Source organism: Ipomoea triloba, chromosome 14 (genome assembly GCF_003576645.1).
Source record: "Ipomoea triloba cultivar NCNSP0323 chromosome 14, ASM357664v1".
NCBI classification, from domain to species: Eukaryota; Viridiplantae; Streptophyta; class Magnoliopsida; order Solanales; family Convolvulaceae; genus Ipomoea; species Ipomoea triloba.
Genome location: NC_044929.1, coordinates 3,620,239 through 3,643,962, shown reverse-complemented (window position 1 = coordinate 3,643,962; position 23,724 = coordinate 3,620,239). Strand labels below are relative to the sequence as shown.

General features: G+C 33.7%; 4 protein-coding genes across 4 annotated transcripts; 1 reads left to right on the top strand and 3 right to left on the bottom strand.

The window, feature by feature from the left end:
* Window positions 1-786: 786 nt before the first annotated feature.
* Window positions 787-2,342, bottom strand: LOC116004779 (putative late blight resistance protein homolog R1A-10). Its single transcript, XM_031244945.1, has 2 exons — window positions 1,842-2,342; window positions 787-1,359 (listed from the first exon to the last, which is right to left on the bottom strand). The coding sequence occupies exons 1-2, from the start codon at window positions 2,340-2,342 to the stop codon at window positions 787-789; spliced, it is 1,074 nt and encodes a 357-aa protein (XP_031100805.1).
* A 4,534-nt stretch (window positions 2,343-6,876) lies between these two features.
* Window positions 6,877-9,815, bottom strand: LOC116004316 (putative late blight resistance protein homolog R1A-4). The gene is made up of 2 exons (XM_031244307.1): window positions 7,389-9,815; window positions 6,877-7,269 (listed from the first exon to the last, which is right to left on the bottom strand). The coding sequence occupies exon 1, from the start codon at window positions 9,610-9,612 to the stop codon at window positions 7,390-7,392; it is 2,223 nt and encodes a 740-aa protein (XP_031100167.1). The 5' UTR covers window positions 9,613-9,815; the 3' UTR covers window positions 6,877-7,269; window position 7,389.
* A 5,419-nt stretch (window positions 9,816-15,234) lies between these two features.
* Window positions 15,235-16,963, top strand: LOC116004450 (glutathione S-transferase U17-like). Its single transcript, XM_031244513.1, has 2 exons — window positions 15,235-15,641; window positions 16,384-16,963. The coding sequence occupies exons 1-2, from the start codon at window positions 15,324-15,326 to the stop codon at window positions 16,750-16,752; spliced, it is 687 nt and encodes a 228-aa protein (XP_031100373.1). The 5' UTR covers window positions 15,235-15,323; the 3' UTR covers window positions 16,753-16,963.
* A 285-nt stretch (window positions 16,964-17,248) lies between these two features.
* LOC116004449 (putative late blight resistance protein homolog R1A-4) lies at window positions 17,249-20,200 on the bottom strand. The gene is made up of 2 exons (XM_031244512.1): window positions 17,866-20,200; window positions 17,249-17,678 (listed from the first exon to the last, which is right to left on the bottom strand). Exon 1 carries the CDS (start codon window positions 20,169-20,171, stop codon window positions 19,248-19,250), a length of 924 nt encoding a protein of 307 aa, XP_031100372.1. The 5' UTR covers window positions 20,172-20,200; the 3' UTR covers window positions 17,249-17,678; window positions 17,866-19,247.
* Between the last annotated feature and the right edge of the window lie 3,524 nt (window positions 20,201-23,724).

Below are 23,724 nucleotides of genomic sequence, written 5' to 3'. Positions count from 1 at the left end.
CTATCAGCCGTTTGCCAAACACCCCACTAGCTTATTTTTGAAAAGCTACCCAAAGTAGCGTTTCAAAATAAGCTCTTATTTTAAGCTACTAGCTTATTTTGAGAACATTACCAAATAGAGCTTATAGCTTATTAGTAGTTTAAAATAAACTATAAGCTCCTAAATAAGCTCTGCCAAAGAGTGACATAGTAATTTAATAATCACGTATAAATTTTATCAAATAATACCGTTTGTGATTCACTATTCAATAATCCATACAAACTCAACACATACAACTTGCATAAAATTAAAGCAGCTGTAGCAGCAGGCCAGCAGCAACAATAATAATAAATAATAAACCAACACTGTCCCTTTCCTTATTGGGAAGCACGTACTCCCAGGTTTGAAGGGAACAATTTTTTCAGATCAAAATGAAAGCACAATTTGGTAAGGAAAAGGAAGAATTACATATATGCATTGCAAAACCAAAACAAAGATGTGAATTTTCTAATCTTAAATCACAATATAATTGAGAAACCATTGTATTCATTTTGGGAGATCAGTGTAGGTGGCAGGGGGAGCTAAGAGGCGGTATGTATGGATGATTGCTTCAGATCAGCTGAAATGATGCTCTTGAATCTGTGTTGCAAAGTAAGAAATAGTGTTAGACTGGCAATATATCCAAATGTATAGTATATGGAGCAGATGCCCGTACGGGTAGCTTAACTGATCATAGAGGTGAAATTTGTCATAAGAGAACATAGATCAAGTCTCACCAGCGACCGTACGTACTGTGGGAACAGCCTCTCAAAATGAGGGATTCCTTGACGTCTGGCGTGCAAATAACCTCTCAAAATAGCGGACCTCGAGCAGGCCATCTCCATCATTTTGAATTTTCTTTGCAGACTCTAAAACACTATAATCACACCTTTCCAACTCAATGAGCTTAAGGCATGGACATCCAGAGAGGCAATCATACGGGAGTGATTCCAAGCTACGGCAACTCTTTAGCACCAGACACTCAAGGCGTGGGAAAGAGAAAGAGCAGTCTATCCATCTACAAAGAGTTTGATCTTTGAAGACTAACACTTCTAATTTTGGAAACCCCTCTTCAACTTGTTCCCACTCGGTCTCTGAATCATCAAAAGCATCCTTTTCTAGTTGGAGAACTTGGAGGTTAGGTAGCCTTCCAAGGATGGTCATGATCTCCAATTTCATCATAGTCACAGAAAATTTCAACTTCTTGAGCTTCGGTGGAAAATCATATGGTTTTGGAACTAGCGCGATTTTCTTTAATGATTTAGTTCCATAAAACTTGATGTTTTCAAGCTGTTTGAAATGGCTCAAAGTATGGACTAAGTCAATGGGATGCTTAGCGTCCTTGAATTTCGAAAGTTCATATCTTACACCCAATTTCGAAAGTTCATATCTTCATCATCTTTAAAATGAAATGAAGAGTCATACAAAATGCAAAGCTGCCTTAATAGTGGTGTCTTTGGAAGCGTTAAGTATACATCATTAGTGTCTGGAATACATAGAATCAACGTTTGTAGATTTTTCAAGCCGCTTAAAATCGATAAGGAAGTAGGAAATGCACCAATGTACAAAGCTAGATACCTCAACTCACGTAAGTTATTTATCCAAAGAGACGAAGGGAAAAAGGGCAAATAAAGTTGAAGTAGGTCAAGTACTTGAATTGATGTGAACAAGTTATAGGTAAGGATCGGACTTCCTCCTTGGGGTTCGAATCTATATTTAGATGGAAACATAGCAAGAAAGGAATGGCATTTCTGTAGGGTACTATGGTCAAAACCTAAATGGCTAATATGACAGCAAGATTTAGGAATTGATTGTAGGCTTACCCAAAAATTGCCATTTTCTTGACTTATTTCTTTGGAAGACTGTCCAACTTGAAACTTGTCATCAATGGCATGCAATATATTTTTGCCTTTAGCTAGTCTCAAGCACATCTCACGTGTAAGATCATGGATCTTACACGTCTTTATTCTTCCACTCCATCCCCTTTTTTCCACTGAAATTAAATTTCTATCAATAAGATCTTGCAACTTTTGCCATGCCACTTCTTCTTTCTTGTTTGCTATCAAAGCCTCATCTTTTACAAAATTCCATGCGGCCCTATGTCCAACTAATGTTCTAGCCGAAATCTCATAATCTTCTGGAAATACTCCTAAATATAAGAAGCAAGTCTTCAAATTTTCAGGCAAGTGGTTGTAACTCAACAAAAGTATTTTCTCACAATTTTGCTCCTCATATAAAGTTGATGATAATGCTACATCTTTGGCAACATTTTCCCAATCTTCCACCTTCATTTCAGCCTTGGATAGAATCCCAGCAATCACCATAATTGAGAGTGGTAATCCTTTGCATTTCATCACAATACCTCTCCCAATTTTCTCAAATTCAATAGATTAATTACGGAGTATTTTACATTTCAAAATGCTCAACACAATTCTTCTAGAAATCAATACAGTATCGGTTTATAACTACTTTTTTAACCTACTAAAGCAAAAAGCGTTAATACAGTCTTCACTGATCCTCAAATCCACAGCCTTCTATATGGGAGTACAATTTAGTGTCACTAGACCATAAGGTCTTGGCTACAACACAATTCTTTAGTCATCCGAATTATAGTATTTGGTTAGAAGAAATTGTAATTCTCAAAATTTGTTGAATTGCAATTCATACCCTCTCTCATATGAATTGCAATTTAATGGAAAGGAAAGGGAAAAGGAAAAAATTATACTTTTTTACTCTTTATTATTATTAGTATTACTCTTGTGGTCTAGTGGCACTCGGTGTCACGGGACTCCTCAGTGGAGGCAGCTGTTCCGTATAAATATTAAAAGTACAATAATTTAATCAAATGAAGAGTTAGCTTAGATGGTTAGATTTTTATTAGTGTGTGAACAATCATGGGTTTGGAACTTCCTTTTTAAATATTAACAGTGAGATTATAATTGTGATTTAAGATATTAATTTCTAATTCTAATTTGATTTTTTTATATGTAACATTGTGGTTTTTCTTTTAAATATTAATATTGTTGACTAGAGATTAAAAAATAAATTATAATTATGATTTATGAGATTAATTTCTAATTCTAATTGGATTCTTTATATGTAATATTATTGTTTTCTTTTAAAACGTAATAAAAATTATTCTAATTCTAATTGGATTATTTATATGTAACATTGGAGTTTTCTTTTAAATATTAATACTGAGATGAGTGATTTATAATGTAATTTCTATTTGAACTATGTTTTTGTTTTGAATAATTTTTATTGGGTTTTAATGTATTTTTTATTTTTTCTTATCCCTAGTCAACAATACTTATAGCAAGATCACTAAGTACACTATATCATTTTATTTTTATTCACCCACTGAAGAAGATTTTTGGCTCCGTCCCTACATATTAAACAATATAATTTGAATTCTCGATCACATTATCAATCTTATTCTTTTCTCACTGAATTATAATTTCTTTCTACTCTAATTCCTTCCTAACAACCAAATGCCCTGTAAAACACCAAAACCCCCCCTCCCCCCCTTCCAGATCAATTAGCTAAGGCATTCACTTTGAGGAAGGCACTTAAGGCATCTCTAAGGCGGAAGAAGAAAAGAAAAGAAAAAACTAAAGCGGAGGCATCTCTAATGAAAACCTAGGGTAGAAAAAACGAAAGACGATAATCGAAAAGAAACCCTAAAAAAACTTAGGGAGAAAACTTTCTACGGATACCTAGAGAGCAGTTGTTATGCCGTGGACCCAGGTCCACTGTTGTGGGCAGCGGAATCAATATAATTGGTTGTTAGAAATATTTTAGAATTAGTTTTATTAATTAATTAGAAATATTATCTTAAAATTATTTTATATTTAGTTTGTTAGAATTATATTAATTTTCATATTTATCTTTAGTTTGTTGGTTAGAATTAGTTTATCATATATTTAATAATTATCTCTTTTATGTGGTTGTAATCAGCTTGTTAATGACTATTTAAGGTCATTGCAGCCAAATGAAATATATAGATTTGAGATGAATTTTTGAGTTAGAAAACTGAATGTTTTCTGGAACTCGGGATGAGTTCAGTCATGAGTTGATCATGGCAAACCTGACTTATCAAGGAAATTACCAGTCTTGTGGCGTCATCCTCGTTCTACAACCGAACGTGGAAACCCAAAAACAACCCTTTACCCGACCTAAATTAAACCTACAAATTGATCACACCAAGCCAAATAAACAATTTTAAAATATTCTTTATAATAGAGTGTGTTGTGGGCACAGGAACCAATAATTGGCTGTTGCAATATTTTAAAATTAGTTTTATTAATTAATTAGGATGATTATTTTATAATTATTTTAGATTTAGTTTGTTAAAATTATATTAAATTTAATGTTTATCTTAGTTTGTTAGTTAGGATTATTTTATCATACTCTAAATAATTATCTCAATCATGTGGTTGTAATCTGCTTGTTAATGGCTATTTAAGGCCATTGCAGGCCAAATGGAATATACAGTAGAGAATTTGTGAGATAGAAAACTAAGTGTTTTCTGGAACTCAGAATGAGTTCGGCCGTGATGAGTGGATCATGGCAAACTTGACTTATCAAGGAAATTACCATCCTTGTGGCGTCATCCCCGGTTTTTATCGTTCTACAGCCGAACGTGGCAAACCGTTATACATCAAAACCCAAAAACAACCCTTTACCCAACCTAAATTACTTTACCCAACCTAAATTAAACCTTCCAAATCAAACTCACCGAACCGAATAAACCATTTTAAAATCCTTTTTAAATTAGAGTGTGAAGAGAAGATCCGGCCAACCAGGTTCACATCAGAGTGTGAAGAGAAGATCGGGCCAACCAGGTTCACATCATCCACCTTGCAAGGTGGACCTGGGTCCAAAAACGACGTCATTTTGTTGTTGTTTTTTTTTTTTTTTTTTTTTTTTTTACATGTTGGCTTGAAATGTGGAACACAAACTCTATATTCACAATTTGTAAACTCCACATTCACACATTACAGGGCTACAAGTTGCTAGAACTTCTTAACTCTATTACAGATTCACACATTCATAACTCTACATTCACGATTTCTAAACTCTACATTCACATACACTATACTCTACATTCACAATTTGTAAACTCTACATTCACACATTACAGGGTTATATGTTTAGTAATTATATTACCACTGTTATGCATTCACACATTCAAAACTCTATATTCACAGGTCCTTTACTCCATATTCACAACTTGAGACCTCCACATTCACACATTTCTGGGCAACTCTTCATTCACACAATCATAAGGCTACATTCACGATTTCTATACTCTACATTCACACTTTGAAACCTCTACATTCACACATTACAGGGTGATATGTTTAGTAATTATATTACCACTGTTATGCATTCACACATTCAAAACTCTATATTCACAGGTCCTGTACTCTATATTCACAACTTAAGAACTCCACATTCACACATTACAGGGCTACAAGTTGCTAGAACTTCTTAACTCTATTACAGATTCACACATTCATAACTCTACATTCACGATTTCTATACTCTACATTCACACTTTGAAACCTCTACATTCACACATTTCTGGGCAACTCTACATTCACACAATCATAAGTCTACATTCACGATTTCTATACTCTACATTCACACTTTGAAACATCTACATTCACACATTTTTAGACAACGCTAAACGACGTAGTTTTGGACGACCTGGGTCCACAGCATAATTTGCGCCTAGAGAGAGAACCAATTACTCATTGTCTAATCATTACAACATTCCTTGTCTAGTGGTGTTTTTGTTAGCAAATTCAACCCATTTACCTAATTCCTACCAAGTTCATTATTGTTTCTAGTCCACTACTTGAGTTATAACTTATATTAGTTATTTATTCGTTAGACAACCAATTAATTTGGACTGTTATCTTGAACATTGTACCAAGATTCTTTTGGGACGTACTAGCCCTCGATCAATAAAGTTACCATCTTCCTACACCTCATTTTGTACATCCATACCCCGTTTTCTTGTAAAAAGTAAAGATTGACTTCAACCACCGTCATTGTTAATTAATGATTGATGGTTTTAGTATTAAAAACACACAATTTCAATTTTATAATTATTGTAAACATTCAAGTTTTTCAATATTTATAAAAAAAAAAATCTTATTTTTTCTCTTTTTTTCCAACAACTTTGATCTATCTAGGCAGTTATATCAAATCAATTCTCACTTTTTACGTGATAGCATGTTCTCATTTAAACGCTCCCAAATATATACATGGCATTTAATCCAATTTTAAAATCAAATTGTCCATCGCAGTTAGAACAGGACAAAGGAATTTTAATTTTAATTTGTCTAGAACTTTCCTAGACAATTTAAGCGGTTGTTAAATCCAAATATAAATATATAAAAGAATTCATTTAGCCACACATGTAAAAATTTACAAGTACTTGTATATCATTCAACAACAACATTTACTTTCAAAGATGGACAAACCCATCTTTCTAACCATTTTCAAATTTCATGTGTTACACATGATGTGTATATTTTGAAAATTAATTTCATATTTAGCTATTAACAATTTTGAACTTATAAATTTCATTCTCACTTAGAAAAATTCAAATACCATGAATGTTATAATTTTTTTTTTAATTCCTATTCTTCCGATTCATCAATTTGTTAACAAACTTCCAAAACAATAATAAACAAAATTTAAAAATAAAATTGGAGAAACTTATGTTGAACCATCACAATCAATAATAAACTTTGGAGTTGAGAGACTAGCTAGCCAAAAAGCCTTCGATTTTAAAACCATAAAAAAGTCTCACATAATAGGGGATGTAAATAATATTACATTGTATAATCCCAAGAACTAATAATTTAATAAACACGTATAAATTTTATCAAATATACCAGCTGTGATTCACTATTCAATAATCCATACAAACTCAATACATAACTTCCATAAAATTAAAGCAGCAACAATAATAATAAACTAACATTGTCCCTTTACTTATTGGGAAGCACTCCCAGGTTTGAAGGGAACAATTTTTCAGCTCAAAATGAAAGCACAATTTGCTAATTAAGAAAAAGTTAAAATAACGTGCAACAAAATTGACAGAGCTTAGGATTTGTTTTAGGAGAGTAGGTGGCAGGGGAGCTTAGAGGTATGTATGGGTGATTGCTTCGGTGTAGTTATCAAAGTTACCTTCAAAGTGGTAGAAGAACATGTGATGTTTCCATTCTCTTCAATCTGTGTTGCAAAGTAGTTGTAATAAGAAATAGTGTTAGGCTAATTAACAATCCAAATGTATATTATATGGAGTATAGAAGATAATGCATACATAGAGTAAACTGTGGAGACAACCTAACCTCAGCTAAGTTCGTCAGATTGCAATCTACGTACTAATAATTTCAATTCCTCGAGCTTTGCATCTCCGTCACTTTCATCACTACAACAGCTTTCGGGATGAACTTTGAGCTGCCCATCTCCTAATTCTTCTCGAATTTTGATTGCAGACTCTAAAACACCATCACTATAACAGCCTTCCAAATCAATGAGCTTAAGGCATGGACATCCAGAGAGGCACTCATAAGGGAGTGATTCCAAGCTAGGGCAACTCTTTAGCACCAGACACTCAAGGCGTGGGAAAGAGAAATAGCAATCTATCCATCTACAAAGAGTTTGATCATTGAAGACTAACACTTTCAATTTTGAAAACCCCTCTTCAACTAGTTCCCACTCGGTCTCTGAATCATCAAAGGCACCGTAATCTAGTTGGAGAGTTTCAAGGTTCGGTAGGCTTCCAAGGATGGTCATGATCTCCAATTTCATCCAAGTCTTAGAAAATTTCAGTTTCTTGAGCTTCGGTGGAAAATCATATGGTTGTGGAATATTAACTAGCCAATTTTTCTTTTTCGATCCATATCCATAAAACTTGATGTGTTCGAGTTGTTCCAAATGGCCCAAGTCAATAGGATGCTTACTCTCCGAGTATTTCGAATCTTCATATTTTATCCCCAATTTCTTTAAATTTGGAATCCTCACCATCAACGCTTCATTTTTGCAACAAAAGTCACTTAACCACAAAAGCGTTGTTAGATTCTTCAATATCAAATTCTCTTCATCATCTTTAAAATGAAATGAGCCATTCAAAATGCGAATCTGCCTTAACGGTGGTGTCTCTGGAAGGGTTAAGTATGCTACATAATCAACTTGTGCAGTTTGCAGAATCAACGTTTGTAAATTTTTCAAGTTGCTTAAAATCAAGTAGAAACGCTGAAAGTTTCCAATGTACAAAGCTAGATACCTCAACTGACTTAAGTTATTTCCCGAAAAAGATTTTGACAAATAGGGAAAATAAAGTGGAAGGAGGTCAAGTACTTGAATTGATGTTGCTGTCAACAAGTAATTGGTAAGGATCTGACTTCCTCTATGCGATCTGGATCTATATTTAAATGGAAATATAGCAAGAAAGGAATGGCATTTCTGGAGTGTCTTACAATCAAAATAAGGACTACTATGAGGGTAGTATTCAGGATTTGATTGTAGGCTTACCCAAAAATTGCCATTTTCTTCTTCTTCACCAATTTGAAACTTGTCATAAATAACATACAATATATTTTTACCTTTAGCTAGTCTCAAGCACATCTCTCGCGTAAGATCATGGATCTTACACGTCTTTATTCTTCCAGTTCGTCCCCTTTTTTCAACCAAAATTAAATTTCTATCAATAAGATCTTGCAACTTTTGCCATGCCACTTCTTCGTGGTTGTTTGCCACCAAAGCCTCATCTTCTACAAATTTATCAGCCACCCAATATCCAACTAAACTTGTAACTGAAATTTCATAATCTTCTGGAAATACTCCTAAATATAAGAAGCAAGTCTTCAAATTTTCAGGCAAGTGATTGTAACTCAATAAAAGTATTTTTTCACAATTTTGCTCCTCATATAAAGTTGATGATAATGCTACAACATCTTTGGCAACATATTTCCAATCTTCCACCTTCATTTCAGCTTTGGATAGAATCCCAGCAATCACCATAATTGAGAGTGGTAATCCTTTGCATTTGATCACAATATCTCTCCCAATTTTCTCAAATTCAATAGAAGGAAGACAAGATTCTTTTGCAAATACTTTTTTGCAAAATAGATCCCAACTTTCTTCTTTGCTTAGAGTAGACATGCTAAATGGGAGACCACCGGAACTAGCATAAGTAGCCACATATGTGAGTCGAGTCGTTAACAATACTCGACTCTCATTTCTCTCCAATGGGAAGCATGTCTGCAAATTGTCCCAAACTTGTGTGCTCCATATGTCATCTATTGCAATTAGATACCTCTCGCTTGTCAGCAACCACTTACGGACTTTATCCTTAAGTTGGGAGGTTCCTGCAGATTGTCCTTCTGTTTGAGAAGAAGCTTCATTTGATTGGAGGAGCAGCATTTGGAGCAAATCATCCAAGGAATAAGATTGAGACACAGTAATCCATGCACGAATGTTAAAATGAGACTTGATGCATTCATCTTCGTATATTTTTTTTGCTAAAGTTGTCTTCCCAATACCTCCCATTCCTATGGATGGAGATGACATCTCTTTTTTTTGACGAGTTGGTGAGCTTGTCCTTGATTTCTTCCAATGCCTTGCTGTTACCCACCATGAACACTTGTTGAGGCATAGCAGCAGAAGCACCCTGACGAACACTTGTGGAAGTTTTCGTGGCCATTGAGATGAGGGAAAGTAATTGAAGAATGAAGCTCAGCTCAGCTCAGCTCTCCCAGGGTCTCTCTCTTCTTTCTTTTTTCTAGATGTAGATCTGCGTATTGAGATTATTGATGATGGCCAAGTTGCACAGTATTACTTGGCTGCGGTCAACACGGTTTGAGGAAGCTAATAAGCTAACCTTATCCTTGCCAATTTGATATTGGCAAGGTGACATGGAAATTCAAATCATTTTTTTCTTTTTTTCTTAAATATCCATGTGGCTTGCAAATTTGCTAAATTTGTAAATTTGCAAGCCATAAATGCTGGCAGCTTTTGCTGCCAGTTCTTTTTTCTTTTTTTTTTATTTTCTTTTATTATTATTTTATTATTATATTTATAATATAATATGAGATGGGACCTATTTTTTAAAGTGATATGGATTTGCAGGTACGTAGTGTGAATAGTGAATGAATTGCATATTTGGTGATATGGAAGTGTTGAGAGTGTGAGATATTTGCAGGAATAAGGTTAGCCTAAGCAATCACTTTACATTTCAAAATGCTTAAACCGTGTGGACCCTAGGTCTGCTCACCTCCATCATATTCATTCTTGAATTTTGTTAGCAGACTAGTCTAAATAAGTTTTTCAGGTATATCAATGCAATGCATATGTAATTGAATATTGAATTTGTTTATTTAAATCGGTAATTCAAAGTTTATGAATGTAAGATAATATATGAGAGATTGATTATAATATAATTATCACTAAAATAAATGTTTGCAATTTTGTAAAAACGCTAATCCAAATACTCGGTCTAAAAATGATAGTATAAATAAATATTACTTTTTCGTTTGAATTTCTCTAATTTTTTTTAATTCTTTTTCGGGTAACATTGTCATTGCGTTTATCTTTTTAAATTTATTTATTGGTATTTGGTAATATGTCATGTGCAATTGAGTTATTGTGGTAATATAGAGGGCAACGCCATGTAATGAGATTATATTGTAGAAAGTTGTGAATTTTTCTCATTTGCAGGGGGCCAAAATATAATTTAAGAGTGAACAATTAATATCCATTTAATATATACCAAAATGCATTATTAACACAAATCTACTAAAATTTAGAATGTATCTCTTGCATATCACAAAAATCATATATAATTAAATATATCACAAAAATAGTATGAGAATATCCAAAAGATACCTAGAATAAATACAAACTAACCTTCAAAATATTTGATGATAGCACCCAAAAACATAGGCAAACACACTGCAAGAGCATGACAAAAATGAGCTCTGACAAAAAAATGGAAAATGAAATAAAAAGAAGATAGGGTGTGTTTGGTTGGTGGATTTAGGCATAAGGAATGGGTATGAAAGTGATTGCTTGTGTTTGGTTGATAGGTTTTGTGAATGCTACTATAGATTTGGAATACCCCATTAATGAGAAAATCCATACCCTTACTAAATAAGGGTTTCATCTCCCTTCCTCCTTTCTTCCCCAACTATTAATAATCATTCCCATTCCACCCAACTATCAAACATACTAAATATTTTCACTAAAACCTATTACCATTACCAAGTATTTGATATTCATTCCGATTCCGATTCCCATATGCGAACCAAACACACCCATAGTTTTCTTTGCTTCTATCTGAACAAAATAAAGCAAACCCATGACAAGAGCAAGACAAAATGAGTTCTGACCAAAAAATGGAGAATGAATCGAAAAGAATACGGTTTTCCATGCTTCTCTACCGAACGAAAGAAAGAAGAGAAAAAATAATTTTTATCATCTTTTTCTACCTGTTGCCTTCGGATTGGAATCAATAAAATTGAGAGATGAAGTGGTATTTTTTTTTTTTTTTTTGAAACAGAGAGGTGAAGGTGAAGTGGTGATAGTAGAGTAAGTGAGTTTTGAAAAAAGAGAAAGGGTTGCTTCTTAAAAAATAATAATAATAATGAAAAGTTGTAAAAGAAAGTGGCACTCCTCCACGCCCATCTTCTACTGCCTTTCAACTCCCAAACCTTTCCCAATACATTTACAGCATGTTTGGTTCGCAGAATGAATTTTGAGGGAATAGGAATACTATTCCGTAGGGAATGGAATATGTAAGGAATAGAATATGAATTGTATTCTATTGTTTGATTCGGTGAAGGAATAGACTTTATGAATGTTATTCCGGTGTTTGGTTGGTTTAAGGAATAGAAATGGAATGTATATGTAAAAGACATAACTACCCTTATACAAAATATATAATAATAATAATAATATTATTATTATTATTATTATCATTATTATCACCACATAAGATTTATAAATAATATTATTCAATATTAATTACAATATTGTAAAACCCTCCCAAGTCTTCATCCGAGAAGCAATATCTGCCTTTTCACCATAAGCGGAGAAGCCGTCTCTGTCTTCTCACCAAAGCGATCTCGTGCCTAGAGGCCGATGATCAACAATCAGAAGGCGGGGATGGACTCTTCGCCGCTTCGCGAACCTCTAAGACTGGTCTGATCTCTGATCGGTTACCAGCAACTACATCGGAACTTCCTGCGCAGTCGGTGATTTTACGAGGACCTCAGGCCACGAACAATGGAACATACGGTGGTAGTGGTTCTAGCATTGTCGCTGCTACTTCTTTTGACCGTCACGAACCAGTTCGATAGCCCCTTAACGAAACCTTAGTTACCGTCGGAGGCGGGGTGGTTTTCGCTGCAACTGGCGATGAACTTGTTGACCGACGAGAGGGCGGCGATTGCGACTGGAGGAGATGTTTCTATGCCGGTGGTCTCATTGGCACTGCTTGAGTCTTTTGCTGTAACTGAGTCTCCATCGTCGGTGGTCTGGGGACTTTAGGTGATCCAATAATGGCGTGGCCTCAAACTTGTTGTTGGTGCCTTACAGATAAAATCTGATACGTACTAATGGTAGCTATGGCTTAATTAAGCTACTTCTATGTTTGGTTTCTTTTCTACTGCAATGGCTTCAGATTTTGTGATAAAGAAAAAGGCTCAGTTTCTAGAGCACTATGAATTTCTAAAGTCTCGGTTAGTTTCTAGAGGAATATGCTTCTAAAGTCTCAGATTTGGTGCTGGGGCCTTACATGGTTTGGAGACCCCCACCAATGCAGTGGTGGTGCCGGGGAGTCAACAACTTTCGACCCAGTTTTGATTGCTCAGAGAAAGAATCTGAAGCCCGGAAAGAGATGCAAAATTAGAGAGAAAGGGTAAAATAGGAAATAAAATAAAAAATCTATTCCTGAGAACTCAGGAATAGGTTAATACCAGGGGCCCCCTGGTAATAGCTATTCCCCTAATAAGGGGAATGAGTTATTCCCAGGAAGAACGTTGTTCCTGGGAATAAAAAAGTTTACCAAACAAAGGAATAGGTCTATTACTGGGAATGCTATGCCATTCCAGACCTATTCCGCGAACCAAACGTACCGTTAATATAATAAATACAACATAGCCACATAGGAGGGACCTAACACCAAAAAATTCTACGTAGTATAATAATACAAATTTATTGAAAGGTTCAATGTAAATAAGGGATAAATATTTTGGGGAGGACCGATTGGGGCAGAAAATGTATACTCGTAGTATAATAATACAAATTTATTGAAAGGTTCAAGGTAAATAAGGGATAAATATTTTGGGGAGGACCGATTGGGGCAGAAAATGTATACTATAATACTAAAAACAAGTTGGGTGGGGGCCAAGGCCCCCTACAGGTACAACATAGCTCCGTCCCTGACAAGCGTCTATTGATATTTGGCAGTGGTAATTTTTTTCCCTATATGTTTCATGTGTGTCGTACATTCTTATGTAAAAAAATTGAACAAAATATTAATATTTATTATATTTGTAGAAGGTTAATGAGTAGTATATTTTGTTCTAGTTTCATAACTTGTTTACTTGATAATAACAACAATAACTTTGCAAGTAGTTTGAATACTGATGCTGCAATATGTCCAACTTCATCAACAATTTGTACATCCATTTTGCACATATTTATTTTGAAGTTCATATTTTTGAAATTAGTATGAATGAGTGTAGTACTTGATTTTGTGTGTACATGTGTGTGTGTTTTTTGTATTTTTTTTTTTTGTTGATTTGATACTAATCTTGGAGTACTCACTTCTGCCTTTTCATCACAATGCATGCAGTTAACTATTTGTCACTTTGTACATAAATATTTTTGTCTTTAATCCAATCGGATTGATTGTAGACAATGAAATGAATTGTAAATTAATATTAGTTCTAATATATTTAAAGAATGCACAATAAGTATTTTACATATAAGATTAATCAATGTTACAACGATAGCTATTTTTTAAATTTCTTCATTTTCTGAATTTGAAAGATTGATTCAAGCAATGTTGTAGTCTCAGCATTTTTTCAATGCAAAAAGTGTGTCACAATATTCTATTCACCTACATTGACATTTTTAATAATGAGTTTTAAATTAATTTATTGGGTTATTTGAATGTCTTCTTTGTCAACAAATCCTCCATAACTAGTTAATATGATTGGTTTCAAACTATTTTTTTTTTAAATTCATGTTATTAACATAATACTTGGTAAATAAATATATAACATTATTTTGTAGTATAATTTTTATATTTAATTACAAGATAAGGTAAATAAAAAAAAAACAATGAAATATGTAGTTAATATAATTAATTAATAAATTTGAAGGTAATGAATCTTTGCATTGTAAAAAATACAGACAATATAACTAATGAAATTATGGCCCTATTTGGTGGATCCGCCATTTTCAGCGTTTTGACACTTGGTCAAAACGCTGAAAAGGTGTTTGGTTAATGGCGGTTTGGAGCAGTGGATTTACTCCAAACCGCCAAGTTGCAAAACGCTACTATTAGCAGCGTTTTGCAATAGCGTTTTGAGGAAAATAATCTTTCCCCAAAATGCCCTTATAATTAAAAAAAAATAACTTTTAGTCTGCCCAGCAGCCCAAAGGCCGCTGGGCAAACTACTAGAAATAACGAAGCCTTGAGGCTCCTTTTATAGGAGCCTCAAGGCTCCCTTCCTCACTTATCCCACAGGGAAACAAAATTACAAAGGGGGAGCCGCAACGGCTTCCCCCCCCCCCCCTTTTTTTTTAACATTATTGTTATTATTATTTTTATAATAATTATTATATATATATGTATGTATGTATGTATATGTATACCCTTTTGGTCATTTTACATGTTAACCGCTAATCTAAACAGTTAAGTTTACCAAACATCTTTTTACAAACCGCTAATACAATCCGCTATTTGGTAACCGCTAACACAACCCGCTACCGCTAAATGCTAACCGTTGATAACCAAACAAGCCCTATATCTTTTTTTAAATTTTTTTATAATGAATATTATTTTTTTGAATAAAAAAATTGTAGACATCGAATTATAAATTAAAGAAATGCCTAATAATAATAATAATAATAATAATAATCTAGTAAGTCTATGTTGTTATTTGTATGCATAAAATTCACTAAATGTGCTGCTCATTAATTTCCTACAAGACTCCTCAATTGAAGCGCAGAAAAACTTTAGCCCTTGTCTTCTTGTTTCATTCTCATCAGCCATGGCGTCAGAGACCGTGAAACTCTTGGGTTCATGGGCGAGCCCTGTTGTGCTCCGTGCGCGCATCGCCTTCAACATCAAGTCTGTAGCTTACGAGTTCGTGGAGGAGAATTTTGCGGCCAAGAGCGACCTTCTACTCAAATCTAATCCACTTTACAAGAAAGTCCCTGTTATCATTCACAACCAAAACCCTGTTTGCGAGTCCCTCTTAATCGTCCAGTATATTGATGAGGTCTGGACTTCCGGTCCGGCTATCATGCCTGCCCATCCTTATGACCGGGCCATCCACCGATTCTGGGCCACTTATATTGATGATACGGTATATATCCTCTTTACATGCTAATTTCCCCTTTCTCTGTAGTTTTATGGTTTAATTATATTGTTACTTGTACAGTGAAGTTTCAATTGTTATATTATCGATCAGGATCCACTTTGAATTCTAAATTCAGGTTAAAAAATGATGTGTTTGTTACTTTGTGCTGAAGAGACAACTTTATTTCCTTATACACTCATCTGGACTGGGCAGCAAATTATTGTGTGGACCATGATCCACATAGTACTGTGTGGACCACTACAAAAGGTTACATTTTTAGTATACTAAATGTAAATTATTTATGTATTAAATGTACATTATATAATATAATGTATATTCAGTATATAAATAATGGACATCCCTTGAATGTAATGTATATTTTTAGTGTACTAAAAGTACATTATTTTTATACTAAATGTACAGTATTTGATAGTATGATTTACACACTGTGTGGACCATGATCCACAGAATAATGATTGCCCTTTATCGGCCTCCATCTAACAATTCCTTAGTCATATGATGCCAACCCCCTCCCAACACCAATCGTCCAATTAGTCTTCATTGCTCTTGTTGAGACTCGAAACGGTGTCTTGAATCCCTAGAGACTACTTATTAGGATGAAACACTTATCAACTTATTTGGATTTGACTCTTTACTGTCTTTACCCAACAATCTTTCCAGTTACATGGTGTTGAACTTAGCTCTTACCGTCCTCTGCCCAACATAATTGTAATTTTTTGTGCTATAGTGGTTCCCAAAGCTGCAAACCGTAGCAACTGCTGAGGATGAGGAAGCCAGAAAGGCAGCCATAGGTGAGGTGGAAGAAGGCTTGGGGGTGTTGGAGGGTGCCTTCCAAAGTTGCAGCAAAGGGAAGAAATTCTTTGGGGGAGAGAGAATGGGGTTCTTGGACATTGCATTGGGATGCTTTATGGCCTGGATAAGGGTGACCGAGACATTTAACAGGATTAAGTTTTTGGATGAAGCTAAGGTTCCTGGTTTGGCCAATTGGGCAGAAGATTTCTGCACTGATGATGCCGTGAAGGATGTGATGCCTTCCACTGAGAAACTAGGGGAGTTTGCAATGAAGATCTTTACCCATATGAAACCCCAATCTTAGACACCTTTAATTGTTTGCTTGAGATGTAGTCTGCCATTCTGTTGTATCTTGTGATTTCCTACTTCTTGTTCTGCTTCTGCAAATTTGCTGCTTAGCAAATCAACTTTAGGTCTTTAAATTTTGAACATCATACATGTATCCATGTTTTTTTTTTAAAGTTTTATTTCTCGGTGCATAATCAATCAAAATGTGACACAAAAGTCTTTTATAACCTTCTTTTACTATAATCAATCAGGGGCGTTTAGTAGCTAGAAAAGTTTGAATTTTTCTGCAAATTTAAAAGGTAAAATAATTATTCTCACATTTGATATAATCTTTTACTTAGAAAAGTTCAGCTCAATACAAATTATATTTCATGATATCTAAGAAAGTAAATTCCACCTGAAAAAGGTAAGATTCTTTTTCTCGAGTGATTGAGGATTTACCAAATTTATTCAATTATGTTTTTTTTTTTAGCATCAAGCTAAAAGTCTCAAATAGATATAATAAATTTGTCTCTCCCGCAACTAGACATTATGATTCAATACTCAACAATCCATACAGAACCACCACATAAAACTTGCATAAAAGCAACAATCATGAATCATCAAAATAAAACTAAGACGGTCCCTTTACTTATTCCTAAGCACTCCCACCTTTCAAAGGAACAATTTCTCAGCTCAAAATCAAATCACGATTTGCTAATAAAAAAGGAAAAATAACATGCAATGCAATGCAAAACCAAAACAAAGATGTAAATTTTGTAACCTTAAATCACAACAAAATTGACAGAGCTTAGGATTTGTTTTGGGAGAGTAGGTGGCAGGGGAGCTTAGAGGTATGTATTGGTGATTGCTTCGGTTGATTTGATGGTGAGTCATCAAAGTTACCTTCAAATTGGTAGAAGAACATGTGATGCTTAGCTTGTTGTTTCCATCGTCTTCAATCTGTGTTGCAAAGTAGTTGAAATAAGAAAGTGTTAGACTAATTAACAATCCAAATGTATATGGAGTATAGAAGATAATGCATATATAGAGTAGACTATAGAGGCAATGTAATCTCAGCTAAGTTTGTTAGATTGTTGACTTGATAATCATACTGTTAAAAGTTCGACTCTTAATGGAAGTGGCCTACCTAGACCGTACAAAAATATTTTCTTCGCGGACCTCAAGCTGGCCATCTCCATCATTTTGAATTTTCTTTGCAGACTCTAAAACACCATCTCTACAATACCCTTCCAAGTGAATTAGCTTAAGGCATGGACATCTAGAAAGGCACTCATAAGGAAGTGATTCCAAGTCACTGAGAACCTTTAGCACCAGGCACTCAAGGCTTAGGAAAGTGAAATCGCTGTCTTTCCATATATGAAGTTTTGGATATTTGAAGACTAACACTTTCAATTTTGGAAACCCCTCTTCAACTTGTTCCCACTCGGTCTCTGAATCATCAAAGGCATGCAATTTTAGTTGGAGAACTTCGAGGTTAGGTAGCTTTCCAAGAATGGTCATCGTGATCCCCAATTTCATCCAAGTCTTAAAAAATTTCAACTTCTTGAGCTTCAGTGGAAAATCATATGGTTTTGGAATATTAACTAGCCCACTGTACTTTAACCAGTCATGTCCATCAAACCTGATGTCTTCGAGTTGTTTCAAATGACTTAAAGTATGAAGCAAGTCAATAGGATGCATTTTGCCTTTGAGCTCGGGCTCTTCATATCTTACCCACAATTTTTTTACATTCGGAATCCTCACCATCAACGCCTCATTGTTGCAACATAAGTCACTTAACCACAAAAGCGTTGTCAGATTCTCCAATTTAAAATTCTCTTCTTCATTTTTAAAATGAAATAAAGATCCTCTCAAAATGCAAAGCTCCCTTAATTGTGGTGTCTTTGGAAGGGTTAAGTATACTACTTTAAAACTTCTTGCACTTTGCAGAATCAACGTTTCTAGATTTTTCAAGCTGCTTAAAATGGACAAGGAACCAGGAAATGCACCAATGTACAAAGCTAGATACCTCAACTGACTAAAGTTATTTATCCAAAGAGATGGAAAATAGGGAAAACGAAATGGAAGGAGGTCAAGTACTTGAATTGATGTTGCTGTGGACAAGTACTTGGTAAGGATCGGAATTCTTTCACGCGATCTGTTTCCATATTTAGATGGAAACATAGCAAGAAAGGAATGACATTTCTGGAGTGCCCTATGCTCAAAACCTAAACGACTAATATTAGAAATTGATTGTAGGCTTACACAAAAATTGCCATTTTCTTGACTTATTCCTTTGGAGGACTGTCTATCTTGAAACTTGTCATCAATAACATGCAATATATTTTTGTCTTTAGCTAGTCTCAAGCACATCTCACGCGTAAGATCATGGATCTTACACGTCTTTATTCTTCCACTCCGTACCCTTTTCTCCACCAAAATTAAATTTCTATCAATAAGATCTTGCAACTTTTGCCATGCCACTTCTTCTTTATTGTTAGCCACCAAAGCCTCATCTTCTACAAATCCCTAAGCGACCCAATATCCAACTAATCTTTGAGCTGGAATCTCATAATCTTCTGGAAATACTCCTAAATATAAGAAGCAAGTCTTCAAATTTTCAGGCAAGTGATTGTAACTGAACAAAAGTATTTTCTCACAATTCTTCTCCTCATATAAAGTTGATGATAATGCTACATCTCTGGCAACATTTTCCCAATCCTCCACCTTCATGTCAGCCTTGGATAGAATCCCAGCAATCACCATAATTGAGAGTGGTAATCCTTTGCATTTCTTTACAATATCTCTCCCAATTTTCTCAAATTCAATAGAAGGAGGACAAGATCCTTTTGCAAATACTTTTTTGCAAAATAGATCCCAACTTTCTTCTTTGCTTAGGGTAGGCATGCTAAATGGAAGACCACCAGAACTAGCATGAGTAGCCACATCTGTGTGTCGAGTTGTCAACAATACTCGACTCCCATTTCTCTTTTCTGATGGGATGCATATCTTCAAATCATCCCAAACTTGTGTACTCCATATGTCATCTATTGCAATTAGATACCTCTTTCCCAGCAACAACTTACGGACTTTATCCTTGAGTTTGAAGGTTCCTGCAGATTGTTTTTCTGTTGGAGAAGAAGCGTCAATTGATTGGAGGAGCACTCGGAGCAAATCATCCAAGGAATACGATTGAGACACAGTAATCCATGCTTGAATGTCAAAATGACACTTAATGTCTTTATCTTCATATACGTATTTTACCAAAGTCGTCTTCCCAATACCTCCCATTCCTGTGATGGAGATGACTTCTCTTTCTTTAATTGACGGGTTAGTGAGCTTGTCCTTAATTTCTGCAAATGCATTGTTGTTACCCACCATGAACACTTGTTGAGGCATAGCAGCAGAAGCACCCTGATTACGAGAACTAGTGGAAGTTGTTTTCGTGGCCATTGAGATGAATTGAAGGGAAAGTAATTGAAGAATGAAGCTCAGCTCAGCTCTCACAGTGTCTCTCACTTTTTCTTTTTCTAGATCTAGATCTAGATCTGCGTACTGAGATTATTGATGAAGGCCAATCTGCACAGTATTACTTGGCCGTGGTCCACACGGTTTGAGGAAGCAATAAGCCATTACTCCGTATTTTACATTTCAAAATGCTTAATTAAACCGTGTGGACCCTAGCTAGGTCTGGTCACCTTCATCATTTTGAATTTTTGTTTGCACACATTAAAACACCAGAACCCCACCCTTCCAAATCAATTAGCTAAGGCATTCACTTTGACGAAGAAGGCACTTAAATCATCTCCAAAGGGGAGATTGGGGGAAGAAGAGAAAACAATTAAAGGGGAGGGAAGTTCTTCTTGGAGGGGGATTGTGTATATTATTTTATAAATAAATATTCTAAACTTTTAATTCATAAATTTATATATAATTCAATCAATTTAATCTTTCTCGAACCCATAATCTCCCATATGGAAGAGCAACTTAGTGCCACTACATCATAAAGTTTTTGACAACTAAATATAATTAATATATTTACAGGGTAATATAATATTTATAATAATTTTTTATTTTTCATTATTTATTTTCATAAAATTATTTTATTTTCTAATAAATTTATTAAAATTTTATTTACAAACTTAATAAAAATTAGGTTACATATAAATTCTCTATATATTTTATTCCATTTCACTTGTGACACAAAAAAATAACCTTAAATAATGGTTCGGACTATTGGACTAATTCACTAAATTTCAGGCTAGCCTGTTTGGACCATCGAATTTATCTGTTTTGAGATTATTGGTTAATTTTTTACTGGACTAAAATTTTTTGATCGTAACCCTAAATTGTTTTGGGGCTTATCAAGTCAGTCAATTGGTTTTGGGCAAAGATTGAGACATTCTTATCTAGCTGCATGCCCTTCACCGTTGAGGTGCGTCGTCCTGGGAAGCAAGGGAGAGTGAGGGACACGTGGACGGTGGAGGTGATGGATGAATGGCTATCACACACTTCGTGCAACATGGAGGGGTCTTGGTCACTATTAATAGGTTGGCCTCCTCCTTGGACATCATTGTCTTGCCATTACAACACTTCTTGTCTAGTAGTGTCTTGTTAGTAAATTCGGAAAATTGTAATTTATGCCCTTCTATAATATGCCAATTATCAATGTCACCTTTGAATTATTAGTGGTGTAAATATTGCCCCTCAATTTTTAAAAACGGTACATATATTGTCCCTCCCGTGGTGTAAATATTGCCCCTCATTCGTTACGGGAAGGGCAATATATGTACCGTTTTTGAAAATTGAAGGGCAACATTTACACCATTAATAATTCATGAGTGACAATGATAATTGACATATTATGAAGGGACAAAAATTACAATTTTCCCTAGTAAATTCAACTCATTTAATCTTTAGGCCGTCATTTTAGACCATTATCTCGAGTATTATACACTTGCACAGATTCGTCCCCAATCAATAAAGTTGCTATCTTTCTATCTCACATTCTGTACATTCATACCCGGTTCTCCTATAAAAAAGGTAAACATTTATCTTAGCCTCCATCATTATTAATCAATGATTGAGGGTTTTGTATTTAAAAAAAAAAGGTCAATTTTATAAGTATTGCAACCATTCAAATTGTTCAATATTTATATTTTTCAGAAAAAAATCTTATTTTCCTCCTTATTTTTCAATAACCTTGATAAATAGCTCAATTCTCACTTTTTACTTTTCAAAATGCTTAAACTATATTTGCCAAGATTTTGTGATCTAGTGATATCCGGCATGCACTTCCATATGAAAGAGAGTGAGTTTGAGCCTCAATGGAGACAAATTGCTTATATTACATGGTCACCTCTATCAACTTCAATTTTGTTTGATGGCATATTGGCATCGATGGGTTATTTAGTTAGATGCACTTGCAATTTAATTTCAACACAATGCTTTGGCCATTTAAATTATAGTCTTTAATTGAAGAGAATTATAATTTTTTTCATTTTGTTTAATTGCAATTCATATCCTCCCTAATATGAATTGTAATTCAATTGGGAAAGGAAAGGGAAAAATGAAAAGAAAAAAAAGTTTTTTTTTATTATTTTTTATACCTTTGATTATTATTAGTATTATTATTACACAAATACATTTTAGTTTTTATACTATTTCTTTCATTCTCATTCTCAATAGTTCTATTCCTCCCTAACAAACATTGTAATTTGAATTCCTACTTTATCTTCACCTTATTCTTTTCTCACTGAATTGCAATTCCTTTTGGCTCTAATTCTTTTGTTTCAACCAAACGCCCTGTAAAAACAAGAACCCACCCTTCCAAATCAATCAATTAGCATTTACGGTTTACATTTAAAATTTAGTTTAAAACGCCAAAACACCAGAACCCTAGGTTTTGTCAATTTTAGGTTTCGATTTTAAAGTTTATGACTAAGTTTTTAGTTTTATTTAATTTAGTGGTTAACTTTTTACTACTTAAAATTTAGCATTTACAATTTTGTATTATCATATTTTACAATATTACGTAAATCTGAATAGTATAGGAATGTTTTGGTTGGAAAGTTAAAATTGAGGATTTTGTTTTTATTAATAGTATAGATAGATAGATTGCATTGCAGGCAAATATATGTACTGTATAATTATGATTAGTAATTTTAATATAGAATTGTATTACGAATATGAACGTAGAGAAGAATATATTTTATTATAAATTGTATTATCATATTTTATAATATTACGCAAACCTGGATAGTATAGGAGTGTTTTTGGCGGAAAGTTAAATTTGAGGATTTTATTTTTATTAATAGTATAGATATAGATGTTATAATATTCATATGTAAAATTGTGATACTAATTATGGTAAAACTGATTGTTACTTATGATATATATTGTAAAATTTATAACTAAAATTGTGATACTTAAACATAATATAAAATTTACAGATTATGAAAATATTAAATTAAATAATATTAACCAAAAAATCTATTAAATTTTAAAATTTATTAAACATAAATAAAATAGAATATTATAATAAATAAAATATTAAATTTTACAAAAATAGTAAAATAAATAGGATATAAAAAGTAAAATATTAAATAAATAAATATTAAAATTAAAATATTATATTGTTCACAGACATAGTAGCCAAGCACCTTGTGCTAAGATCAAAGGTCACAAGATCGAACTCCGGTGATGGGATATTGACTATTTCGACTATAACAAATAGAGAAAGTATATAACGTATACTACGTTATAATAGAATCAATAGTACGTACTAAAACAACGTAGTATTAAGATTTACATAATATATAATAAATAAAATATTAAAATTTACATAATTTTAAAATAAACAAAATATTTACAAAGTAGTAAACTAAATAGGATATTACACTTTATAAAAATATTAAAATAAGCATAATATTAAAAATGAATAGGATATAAAATAAAAATAATAAAAAAATACAAGAAAATGAATTTCAAGGCTTCTTATTTGTAA